This window comes from Chaetura pelagica, unplaced genomic scaffold (genome assembly GCF_000747805.2).
Source record: "Chaetura pelagica isolate M959 unplaced genomic scaffold, ChaPel_1.0 scaffold126, whole genome shotgun sequence".
Classification (NCBI taxonomy): Eukaryota; Metazoa; Chordata; class Aves; order Apodiformes; family Apodidae; genus Chaetura; species Chaetura pelagica.
Window position 1 is genome coordinate 2,392,137 of NW_009953787.1, and position 12,602 is coordinate 2,404,738.

The 12,602-nt window shown below is 39.6% G+C and overlaps 1 protein-coding gene across 1 annotated transcript; it reads right to left on the bottom strand.

Moving 5' to 3' along the window:
* Positions 1-6,889: 6,889 nt before the first annotated feature.
* LOC104391698 (interferon omega-1-like) lies at positions 6,890-7,321 on the bottom strand. The gene has a single exon (XM_010001024.1). It carries the CDS (start codon positions 7,319-7,321, stop codon positions 6,890-6,892), a length of 432 nt encoding a protein of 143 aa, XP_009999326.1.
* Between the last annotated feature and the right edge of the window lie 5,281 nt (positions 7,322-12,602).

The following is a 12,602-nucleotide window of genomic DNA, read 5'->3' on the forward strand; positions in this document are numbered from 1 at the left end:
CCCCCTGGCCCGCAGCCCGTGGGAAGGTGCATTTTCCCAAGCGCTTCTTTTTTGATTCCCGCCCTCTCTTTCCCCCCTCCTTCACCCCCAGCTTCCCCACTCTGTCTGTGATGGGTCGGTGCTTTCCTGCAGAGCTCCAGGGGGTTTGCTTGGCCTTGCCTAGGGAGCTGCAGGCTTTACAGACCTGTTGCCGCAGGCTGGGTGCCCAGAAGCTGGACTGGGGCGTGGGTCGGGGTCCTCCTGCCGCCAGCCGTGTTAGACACCGGGCTGGCTGCGCTGCACCCGGATTAAAAGAGAGGAAGGCGGAGGCAAAGTAGTCGTCAGATCTGTGTTTGGGTTGTCTTCCCCCACATTTATTTAAACCCACTACGGTGTCCCCCTCCAGGCTCACCAGGCCTGCTGCCTTTCTGCACCATACTCCGATGCGAGGAGATGAGATCCAGCTCCCTACATGCTGGTCCCGTTGTAGCAGTGTTGATCAAAGGGTTGGGAGCCTCGGCACCACAGGCTGGGAGTTTGCCTTCATGCATGGCAAACGCTGAGGCACAGCCCCTTGGAAACGGCAGTTTTGCTGCAGTTCTTTTAATGTTGGGGATGAAGTTAGTGTCTCAAGAAACCTGCCGTGCAGCTGATCTGCAAGGTCTTTAGTTGTGGAGCCACAGGCAATGGTTTTTGCTTTTGGTCTCTGCTAAGTCATTGTTCGCTACTGTAAGACGTGATTTGAAATCTCTGCCAGTCTTTGCAGCGTCAGGACAAGAAAGTCTGACAGCTAGCATAGCAAGGGCTCACCCAGGCCTTGTCATGGGGAAATGAGTAATTGCTGGTGCTGGTACCAGCAAACTTTGTAAGTACCCACTGTTGTCTTAAAAGAGAACACCTGTAATGCAAGTACAAAGTGGTCCAGGTTGGCAGGGCCTCCTCGAGAGTCCTGCTTGCGGCTGATTGACCCTGCCTTTCTTCTGGCAAAACTGCTGCCAGCTGGCATTTGAAGATGTTGAGGCCTTCTTGCTAGTACTTAATGGTCTGATCAACCAGGTCTGGGACTGGTTGTGGGCAGGTCTCCTAAGCAAAATGTTCTTGTTGCAAGGGAGTGTCCAAAACTGAGTCACAGCAAGAACAAGTTTACTGGTGTGATTATCAGATGGATAAAGGATATAAAGATTGGAGGATTCTTCTAACCCCTGCTTAGATTGCAGTGATTATAGACAACATGATTATTTTTGTTCTCCAAGCCATTTAATTGTGGTTTTGCATACAGATATAATTTGTACATAACAAGGGATACTCATATAAGAGCTTCTGGACATTCTTCTCAGACTGCAGTTTATGGGCCAGATGCTCTGCACTAGATAGATGGAAAGTCTGTTTCCCTCTCTTCTACCATAGCAAACCATGCTATTCTAAGATTTGCAGACTCTTTCTGAGCGGACCAAGATTTCTGACCGTTTTGCATCTCCACTGTGTGGGGTAGAGAAGAGAGTGTTCCTGGCAGAAAAAAGTTGTAAACTTTTGTAACAGAGAGTATGCACATCTCAGAGAGTGGGGGTAGAAAGAAGAGGAACACAAGGTAGTACAGTCAAGCATCTCTGAGTTCCAGAAAGTGCTAAAGAGCAAAAGGAGATGGAGACAGAATAGTATGATAATGTTTGGCATCAAGCAGCTTGGAATGATGATTTATTGCCATTTGCTGGTGTTGGTGTAGTAGCTGGTGCTGGTTAAAGCGCATTAGTGAGTGATGTGGAAATTGGGACACAACCAAATCACTTCAGCTCCTTTGCTGATAATTATTTCTATGTCAATTGCCACCAAAGTACTTAGCAGTGTTTGAGATCCCTGAGGAAGGTACTCAGATTCTGGAACACAAGAGAAGCAGAGAGGGCCAAGTGCCCTGGGAATATGGATCATAAAGTCATTTGGAATAGCAATGGCTTAAAAATATTACAGGAAAAACGCAGTACTGTTCTTTGTTTTATAGTCAGTCTTTATAATGAGTCAGGTAAACAGGTCTCAGATGAAACAGGTTATAGATGGAACACAAAGCTACTTTCATTTTTCTGTTTTAGGATCATTTTTCAGGATTTGATGCTTCAGTAAGGAGTATGTTTGACAGGTAAGAGTCTTGTGATCCTCTTCTGACCCAGGGACTTAGGTCTGTGTAGGTAAGATAAAGACAGAAAGCTGAAATAAGTAAGATATTACTGAAATTTTAATACTAGGTACTGTACAATTAAATTTCCTTCCAGAGAAATCACCATCTATCTTATTACTGCAGTAAGCTTCTTTGGTGATAAGTAATTAGTACATGAATATATTAAAGGAAAAAGGCTTATGAATGAACTGTGGGTATGGCTGAAAACCTAACAGTTAGTTGTACACAGTGGAACTGAGAAGGGGCCCCTTTAAAGGAGTTTGGACCAGATAACAACAGAAAGGGAGGTTTTGCTCACTGTTTCATAGCCTTGCTGCAACACTCCCCCGTGTGTTTCAGGCTGGTTCTTATCTTCAGTGGGCATTCTTCCCTGCTTTCCTTTATATCTTTACCTTGGAACAAAAGTATGGATTTTGCTTGTTTGTTTTGTTTGAATAATTTCCAGTTCGTCTGTTGAGCTCAGGAAAAAGTACAACAAGTGTTACAACAGGACAAGAATGTGGGATTGAAAAGTGGGGAAAAAAAGAATAGAAGGTATAAAATTTGGCTATCCTGTCTTATGAACCATAACTTTAGTTTGATTTATCCACAAAAGATAAGAGAGGACTTAGGCTAATCAAACAGCTTCAGAAGGGGGGAGTGCACTTTTAAAGAGTAGGGTGTTCTTCAAGCAAGATCTTGCCAAGATCTGTTTGATCTAGAAAATCTGTATTTAGATTTAAAATATCTTTCACTTTCTCTATTGAGGGCATTTCCTTACCACATCAGAAAAAAACAGCTTTCTGTTTTTGTGTGAAGATTGAACATACCCTCATGCTATGGAAAGATGCAGGTTTTTAATCCAGAAAAACTGTAGCAAATTCTGTGGCTAGTAACATGCAGTGTATCCAGGTACGTGGTAACAGAGGACCTCTCATGTCTTAAAACCGAGTCTTTCCCCACTGTAGTAAGCATTTGGTTTTGATTTTTTGTTTTGTTAATTTTATACTTGTTACCATTTAGAGGTTAAAAAAAACCACCAAAAAACAGGAAAATATGTCTATCATAATTATGCAGCTCTGAAGTTTTAAAACAAGTGCTAGCAGATAAATGAGTGCAGTTTCTAAATCAGGAACTGGAAGGAGTGCTGATCAGGCACTTAAGACAGCATGGGGAGCATGTGCTGAAACCAAAGTGTGGCTGAGGGCTGTAAGAGAAGTTCCACTTAGTTTCTCACCCTTTGGTCATGCATTCTTTACTTCAGCTCTGAATCTTGGGAGGACTGCAATTTGTCTTCTTGATCTCACAATTGCGTGCATTTCAAAGTGATCCAGCCTTTCATTGACTAGTACCACGTGGTACAAAGGCTAGCAAGGAACATTTCAGATAGCATTTCCTTGAAAAACATGGACTTCCACTTTCTTCTTCTTTGACCCAGGAAAATAGTCAAGAAACTGTCCAGTTAATCTTGAAATCTAGTAATTATTATTTTTTTCTTACTAATTTTAAAAGCCTTAGGATACAATTTCTACTTTCTCATTTTATTGTCTGTCTTCCCTTTTTTTCTTGTCTGGAAGTACCCAGTGATATGGGTACAGTGCTTGATAAAGTAGACCTTGAAGTGGTGTATCCACAGCAGCATCAAAACCAACAATCTAAAAAGACTTGATCAGACATACATGTTTTTGTTTCGGTCTCCAGTTATTGTAATAATAAAAAGTTGTAAAAGTTACAAAAAGTTTAATTGTAAAAGTTCCGTGTAACAATAGCAGTCTAGAATTTTCATAGCTAAGTGTATTACTGATTTCTACGTACTCATATAAAGGAAAAGATCAAGATTTAAAGTTACTTGACTTCAAACAGCAAAGACCATAGTCAGCCTCAGGCATTGCAACTCTTCCCACAGGAAACAACTAGGGATGTTTAATGTGAAGAAAAGGAGGATGAGGAGACACCTCATTGCCCTCTACAACTACCTGAAAGGTGGTTGTAGGTAGGTAGGTGTTGGCCTCTTCTCCCTAGAGACATAATGACAGGACCAGAGGAAATGTTTTGAAGTTGTGGCAGGGGAGGTTTAGATTGGAAATTAGGAAGAATTTCTATACTGAAAGACTGGCAAAGCACTGGAACAGGCTGCTCAGGGAGGGGGTTGAGTCACAATCCCTGGAGGTATTCAAGAAATGTGTAGATGTGGCATTTCAGGCCATGCTGTAGTGTGGTTTTCTTGTGGCTGTTATTTGGTGGAGTGTGTGTGGCATTTGTGTTTGTTCAGGATTTTTTTGTGGGGTTTTTTTTTTTTTTGGTCGTGTGTTGTGTGTGGGTTTTTTGTTGCGCTTTTTGTGATGGTGGTGGGACTCGGTGATCTCAGACATCCTTTCCAACCATGACTATTATGTGATTCTGTGAATAGAAATGTATCCTTATTTGAGGTTAACACTGAATTCCAAATGGGAAATGTGAAAATAGTATTATCTACAGTACCTTATTTTTCCTTTTGTAACATATAATTAACTTCAAAAAAACAAAGATTCTTTGAAGAAAGCTACCATGGGCAGTTCTGAAACACCTGTTGCCTATAAATGCTTAGCTGACAGAAGTCAGTTAAGTTCACCTGGATACTCCAGATTATCACCTAATGATATGTAAGCAGATAGCTTTACAACCTCTCTATTTTCCTCTCTCTCAAAAAAAAATCCTTGCATCATGAAATGTGTGTCACAATCGACATATTGCAATGCACAGTTGAAAAAAATGCATGATTTAGTAGGCATATCTGCTTTAGATTCTTTAAAGTACCTCCCTAAAAGAGCAGATGAAGGAGGCAAATGTTTCTACACTGACACGTCATTATCCAAATATGCTGTGATTCCATGAAGAACTCATGGAATCTAGTAGCATGTGTAAGGTTCTGTCTAGTCATATCTGCAGAAGTGCTATTGGCTTTTTGGAAACGGAAATCCAAGTGCAGATTTGAGCAAAAAGAAGTATGTCCAGCACAGATAAAAGCTACACAGGTACAAGTTGACATTAACTCGCACAATGCATTATGTGTAGATCAGTTCAGCCACTTCCTTAAGTTGGATATCCAAAATTGGGTTATATTAATTCACCACAGTACCCATCTATTAAAAGCAGCAAATATTAAAATAAATAAATAAATAAATAAATGTGCTTGAACATATTTTGCTCCTGTTAAACATCACTGTGTGCATTTAAGTTAACAGAGATTTCAGAGATTGATTAATGAGGTTGTTGGGAATTTAACATCACATGTGTGCCAGATTGATCTTATGCTCCCTATACAACCACTTAAAGAACTGATTTCTTACAGTGGTGATTGCAAGTAGACTTAGGAGTCTGCAACCTATTCTCTCCTCCCATTTCTGTTAAAACAGGAGCATGTGAGAGTGAAGTAGGTGGGCTTGATCTCCTTGGCTCAGTGTCTAATTTAGATGCCTAAAATTAGGCAGCTCTAAGTATCCAATTTTTGCACTCCTTGGCTCAGGAGTAATAATACTATTAAGGTATTATTACCTTAATGGATCTTAAATCCATTAAGATCACTACAACCAGAATTAATTTTCCTTTTAAAAATAAATAAATAAATAAATTCCAAAGTGGGAAGGGATTTTGAGATACATATTCCTTTAAATGAAGGAAGGGCATGGGACAGAAGTTGCTGTCCAGCCATCAGAGTTGTCAGGCTAAATGTTGAGATTCTATCCTCAGATAATGATAACAGCACAGTAGGTTTTTTCCCTCTTTCTTCCCCAGTCCCATATAATCACAAAAATACTTTAAACTCTTTTCCCCTTACGTTCCAATTCCAACACATTCTATTTATAATAAACATAATTTAGGAATCAGTTATGCTTAGTAATCTGAGGTGGGAAAAAATCCCTGTCAGACCTCATACAGTCTTCTAATATATAAGTACTGAAACTAAGGGTATTCAGGGTCTCTTAAGTAGTAGTTAAACTGATGAAGAATAGAATCACTTAGGTTCAAGAACATTGAGTCCAACCACTAACCCTACACTGCCAGTCCACCATTAAGCCGTATCCCCAAGTGACACATCTAGACAACTTTTAAACACATCCAGGGATGATGACTCAACCACCTCCCTGGGCAGCATGTTCCAGAAGCACTGTTTTGCTCTGCCTTTATGAGGGAAAGAAAGGTGGGAGAGGAGTGGAAGACATTTGTTTGCATCTGTGTCCATATAGTAAATGTTTTCAGGTTAATCTTTTCTGCTTATGAACTCAAAGCAGATGGAATAGGTAGCATTGTGAACTGACATATCCTAAAAACCCACGCTGTATCTATCAAATAAGCTGTATAGAAAGATGGGTTTGCTATCTTCATAGGATAAAGACATGAGTGTACTTGCAAAAAAACCCAAAACCTGCAACTTGACTTTTCTAGCTCAGAATGTCTACCCATCATTATTTTTGAGTTTAAGGAGGTCCAGGTGATGTTTTTTATATATATATAAAAAAATAATTTATAGTGCAAAGAAAGAATACAGAACATAAATATCCACTTGTTTGTAAAGAGCTTATCTTCTACAGATGCAGTGATACCAGTGCCCCTTCACTTGAGTACTCAACATGTTTAATTTACGGTCACTGAATGCTTTTTGAAAACAACCCCCAGTTATCAATTTGAAAATTATTAAAATGTGGAAAATACAAACCTATCAAAAAGGGAAAAAAATATAAAATTCTTACAAAGAGTACAGAAACAGAAGATGTTACCTCTTTATGATGTGGTTTTTTTCATAAGACTGTCAAAAATTATAAGGCATGTTCTCAATTCCATTTGGACTGCTTCCCAGGAACAGTGGCTGTATTGCTTGTCTTTTAGGAAATTGGTGATTCTCTGGAAGTACTTTTTCATGCTGAATGTAGTGCTTTTTAGGATCCATGCTTGTAAGCTGTTTCTTGCTTTTGGTAGCTCTTTTGACAAACATATCTCTAAATATTCAATTTGCTGATGAATTCCATTTTTGAATTTCTCAATGTTGCTTTTATTCCAAGCACCAACAGGAAGATTGTTGCTAAATAGCTGGAATGTCTGTTGGAGGAACTCATAGATGATAATTGTGACATTGTTCAGTGTGACCTTGGTAATCTCCTTGGGGAATCTGAAATCAGTTGTTTCATTGAGACATTGCTGAGAAGAGCCACCCATTTTGCACAGAAAGTTCATGTTATGGTAGTTCCCTTTGATTGCTTGAAAGAGACAAACTGGATGCGAGATTTTGATGTACAATGCCACAGTGATGCAAACTGGCAGTATACTTCTCTGAAGCAAGATGGTCATTCTGATCAAGTAGTCAGTACTATTTTCCTTGCCTTTTTGCAAATCTGCAAGCTTGCTCTTTCTTGTTTGGCTTGTCTGTGCTTACATGCTTCTCTTTCATCTCTCTGAATTTATTGCCTCTCTATGACAAACTGGGTATTACTCATTTCGTAGGAATTGAGTTTTTATCAACTATGATCCTGCCAAGGTTACTGTTGATTTCGATTGTTAACAGTTGCAGAGTTTTGCTCATTTCTGCTTTGACTGCATGTAATTGAAAAAAGAGTGAGTGAGTCCATCTGGTCAGAGGACCTGGATAGAGGAGCAGGTTGGAATCTGGTACAGGCATGTCATTGTCTCATATTCTTACCAGAGCAGGCAGCCTTGCCTTACGCTGAGAGATTTTACTTTTATGCTTAAGCTGAGAATGACTGAAAAAGAATCACATCCTTAGCTAACAGATATGCAGAGATGCACTCTAAGTAAGATGTAATTTTGCTGATTTAAAAACAATGCCTTTTTTTGGTAGGACAAATTGTTTTGTTTGGGAAGTGGCTTAAATTTTATTAGCAAAATAACCCTGTTGTTGACTCCAGCACGGATGCCCTAGGGGCATATGTTGCTCACTATGTTGGCAAAATAGTATATACAGCTTTTAAAACAGATGCCTTTTCCTCTGAAATCTCTGATGGTTCACTCCTCAGAGATGCTTTCTTCTACTTAATTGATGAATCAACCTAAATTTTTTGGACCCATAAAGGAAGGCATGCTTTAATGTAAAAAAGGAATCCCTTACATTTCAAAGTAAGAAAACTTCTATTCTGAAGCCTCTTTCTGTGAAGATAATCTCTCAAGGAGACTGAATTTACTTGTGCTGGTGGCAGAATGTCATGTCCTGAGGACCACCACATCCAATGTAATGTTGGAACATGTCTCACAGTGTCTGGCCAGTGTACTTCTTTGAATAAAAAGTGTTGAGGCCAGCTGGTAGTAGGACTGCAGGTAGCCACAAGCATGTTAATTGTAAGGACCAAAAACAGTCTCAGCCTTTTGTGATGACAGTGCTGAGATAGTGCTACAGAAGCACTGTGGCTTGAAATGAAAGTGCTTACTTAGCTGGTCCCTGAATATGCACTAGCAAAGCGCTGTATTTCTGGGAGCTGCTGCCTTCCTCTACTTAGCAACAGCCCTTTTGACACCTTCCTGTAATGACTGTATGGATCCTCGTTGGTGGTTGAAAAGGAAGACTGGGTTGAATATAAAGATAAACAAAAGTCAAATGCACTTAAGCAGGCACATTTGCTTCTCTTCTTGTGAGGATTTTTAAGGATTGCTCAATCTACCTGTGAACCAAAGTCATTAGGTCATGGAAGTGTACAGAGTTTAGAAAGGGGAGACATACCTTTGTGTAATGCAGTTTGCATGGCTACAGGGATGCATATTCATTTGAAAATGAATATGAAAAATGTTGCAGGTCAGGAATTTTTGATGTAGGCACCAAAGGAACTGGATGCTCTTGAGATAGTATTTTGTTAAAAAAAACCCTACTGTTGATGCTTGGGAGGACCGGTTACATCATGACAGACTGAAAGATGCTATGAATAAGCAGGTTCTTTAGCAAGCCACAGGACTTCAGCACTTACACAAAAGGACCCTACTGATATATTAATGCTCCTGTGGTTGTTCTTCTTGTTTTGCTACTGTTGATGCTAACACTGTAATAATAATGTGGTATTGTTGTAGTGTTCAGAGAAGTTAGTTTGTGAATGAAATTGTGGGGAGGATGGTTTTGTGTCTGACTTCTATTGTGTAAGGGATCTAAACTTAGTTGGAAGTGTTGCTTTTGTCACACATTTTTAGTATTTTTGGAATTTGTGCACATATTGCAATGATTTCAGCTAAACTGTAATTAGCATGTAGTGTTAACATGTAGTGTTAGGAAGATCAGAATATCTAAAAGACATGTTGTGGAATAAAAGGTTATTGAAGCTTCTACCAGAGAAATCAGCCTGAAATCAGATCTATCGCAAAAGATCTGAGGACATGGGATGCATTTACTAATTGTTACACATAGTCTAAAGCAGCAGCAAGTATCTTTCTCTAACTTTTGTCACACCAACATAAAGCTAATGTTAAAAAACACAGTAGCACATTTCTTTTTAAGTGAGGAGGTTATAGTGTGAGAGAATTGGCTTGAATAGACTTGGCTGGGCAGAACAAAAGTTAGTAGTGGGCTGCATCAAATCTTGATACATGGCTGGAAGACTATAGTGAGAGATTAGTTATGTATCCTGAGCTGAAATGAGTTCATTCAAGATACCATAGGAGAATAAATCATATCAAGGCTATGTCTAGGTTACAGCTAGAGTAATTACATTAGGAGTGACTATACAGTAATCCCAGAGATATCAGAGTCTGATCCAAAAGCTTTATCACCGGAAATACAGTTTTAATGTCTGGCCACAGTTTTGATAGTTCAGTTCAGAAGTAAATACTAATTGATCTCACCTTTCATTTGGCTCACTCTTTGCAGTAAAAATATCAGGTCAAATTTTGTGTACATATGGGTAGCTCTGTTTCTTTAAATGGAAAAACATTGATTTAAGTCAGATGATTACCAGTCCTTTTGATACCAGCTACTTTCATCAACTAAAGCAACATGAAAAACAGCTTAGTGTTAAGTGGCAAGGGTGGATTTGGTTCATTGTTAAAACTGTTTATATACTGGAGAGACAAGACACATCCCCAGTCATCTTTTAATTTCCTTTGTTGTGATTTCACACAATGCAAGGAAAGCAAGGTGGTCCATAAGTTATTTGGATGTAGTGAAAATAATACTAGTATTTCAAGGGGAAATTAAACAACAATAATTGCTTAGCTGCTATTGGAGAAAGTGAGGAAATTTTCTTTTCTCAGGGAAAAAAAAAAAAAAAAAAAAAAGGAAAAAAAGATAAGGCAACAAAGGAAAACCTGTTCACAGTTGCTTCTAGCTGCCCTGATTGTAGGTGGTGAAGGAGAGAATACTTTAATTTAAGGTGTAAGAACCTTTTGGCCATGATTAGGGATCAGAGATATGTGTGGACTTTATGCTGCTTATCTAAAGACAAGTAAGGAAGGCTTCCTTCCCAGGGAAGAGGAGTTGTCTCTGCACAGTGCTGTGTGTAACTATTTTGCTTTGAGGGCATCTGTTTTAACTGCTTGAAGATTACCATCTTCTAAATTAAAGCTCTGCTTCCCTGAAATAACAGAGAGGAAGAAGAGATATACCCAGGGTCTCTGTAAATGCTGTGTAGTTGGAAGTGTTGTAAAAAATGTGGAAGAAAAAAAATAAATAAATGTTAGAGGCCTGATAAAAGGGAATTAGTTTTGGATTCTGATCACCCTGATTTCTGAGAGAGAGACTACTTCCATTTCTGTATTGCCTTTTTTTCATCCACTATGGTCCTGTTTGCTTGCTTAAGAGATGATAAACTTAATCTATATGATAAAAACTTGCCTGCACCCCACAATGTAGCACAGAGAAACACTGGCACATGAGGGGGTCTGAGTAACACTTGCTCCAGCTGTATCACAGGAGTCATCTGCCCAAAGGAAGCGCATCTCTCTAACCCAGAGGAGCACAGGGGCTGGAACCCAAGTTTGGGTCTCACAGGAAGGGCTGCTTCTGGCATTGCTCCAAGGAAGCCTGGTAGAAAAACCAATCAAGCTGAGCCAATGCTGGAGTAGCTGGTCATCTGCTGTGGAGCTATGTATGCGTGTGCATACATGCATGCAACCAGTTCCAGTGGTGTGGAATGCAACCACCGAGTGAGGCTGAAGACTTCTTGGCCCATATTGTTGTCCCCAAAATTGGGATACATCACCCACTGTGCAACAAGCCAATCCATACACAGAGTCAAGAGATTTGCTTTAATATCCAGTTCTGCACAGAAAAAAGGATGGGATTCCACAAAGGAAGCTCAGCTTCCTGAAACAGAAGTGTTACTTTTTTGCACAGAAAAGTGTTAAAGTACTTTATCTTGAATTATACTCTATCACTCGTGTGTTTTACTGGTTAACTGGTTCTTCCATTTAAAGTGATTGTGCTTAAAGATTTCATTATACATGCTCAAAGAGTAGGGGGCTTTTTGTTAGTAGGAGACCCTCTAGCCTGTGGGTGGGTATTTTAGTACACTAATATCACCTTAATATGCTGGTGAGATGTTAGTACAGGGAGCCAAATTAGTCAGTGTTCTTTACCTAGCGCCCAAGGCTGTAACCAAGATAAGCTGTGGGGAGTACTCCCTTCCATCCTTTTCATCTGTTTTACAGGCTTATGTCTCAAGGTCAGGTTGTTGACTACTAGGGATGTGTTTTTCTCTGCTTTTTGCATTTCAGTGTTATGTAAGCTGGTTTTATTCTGTGTGTCTCTTTGTTCTCTTTTATTTGATTTTTTTCCCAAAATATTACTTATTTCAATTAGTAACCGACATAAGTATGTCCAATTGCTGGGATCCAGAGACAGCTACAGGGCAGATGATTTATCTTACCCCAGCTGCTGGAGGCATTCGCTTTGGACATATATGTGTGTGCATGTTCAACATCACTCCTAGAGGTTGGACCTGGGGGCATCAAGCTGCAGCAGCCTCACCTCTGTTGGATTGCTAGATTTAGCCCACTCTGACAAATTATGATCACTTCCTCTCAGCCAGGGATGAGCAATTCCAATAGGAAAACCACAGTCTCATCTAAATGCTTATAGAGTATACATCTCTCCTCATCCATCTTACTGAGGGCTGTACAGGTGAAGGAAGACTTGCAGGGATAAGAAAAAAAAATATATAAAAAAAATATTTATCCGAGTACGTGCCATGGGGAAAATGTAAAGGTCACAGCCTACCAGAAGAACTGAGATGAAATATCCTTCAAAGGCAGACTCTTCGTGTTAGATTTTTGTGACACTAGTGTTCTCATCTGCTTGCAATCAGTTGTAATAAACAGTTAGATTAGCACAATTGTTCATCTGTTGGAAAAAGGGCCATCTTGGCAGCCAAGAAAACAGCAGTCACTGAAACATCTCCACAATGATAGGAGATACAGGGTTCCTAATGCTTTCTCAGTTGTATTAGTCAGTGCTAGTCTTGCTAAAAGTGTGTATTTACATGGTAAAATACAAAACCAAAATGCTAAA

Coding starts and splice junctions, on each gene's coding strand:
- LOC104391698 (XM_010001024.1), bottom strand. CDS start 7,321: ATGGGTGGCTCTTCTCAGCAATGTCTCAATGAAACAACTGATTTCAGA.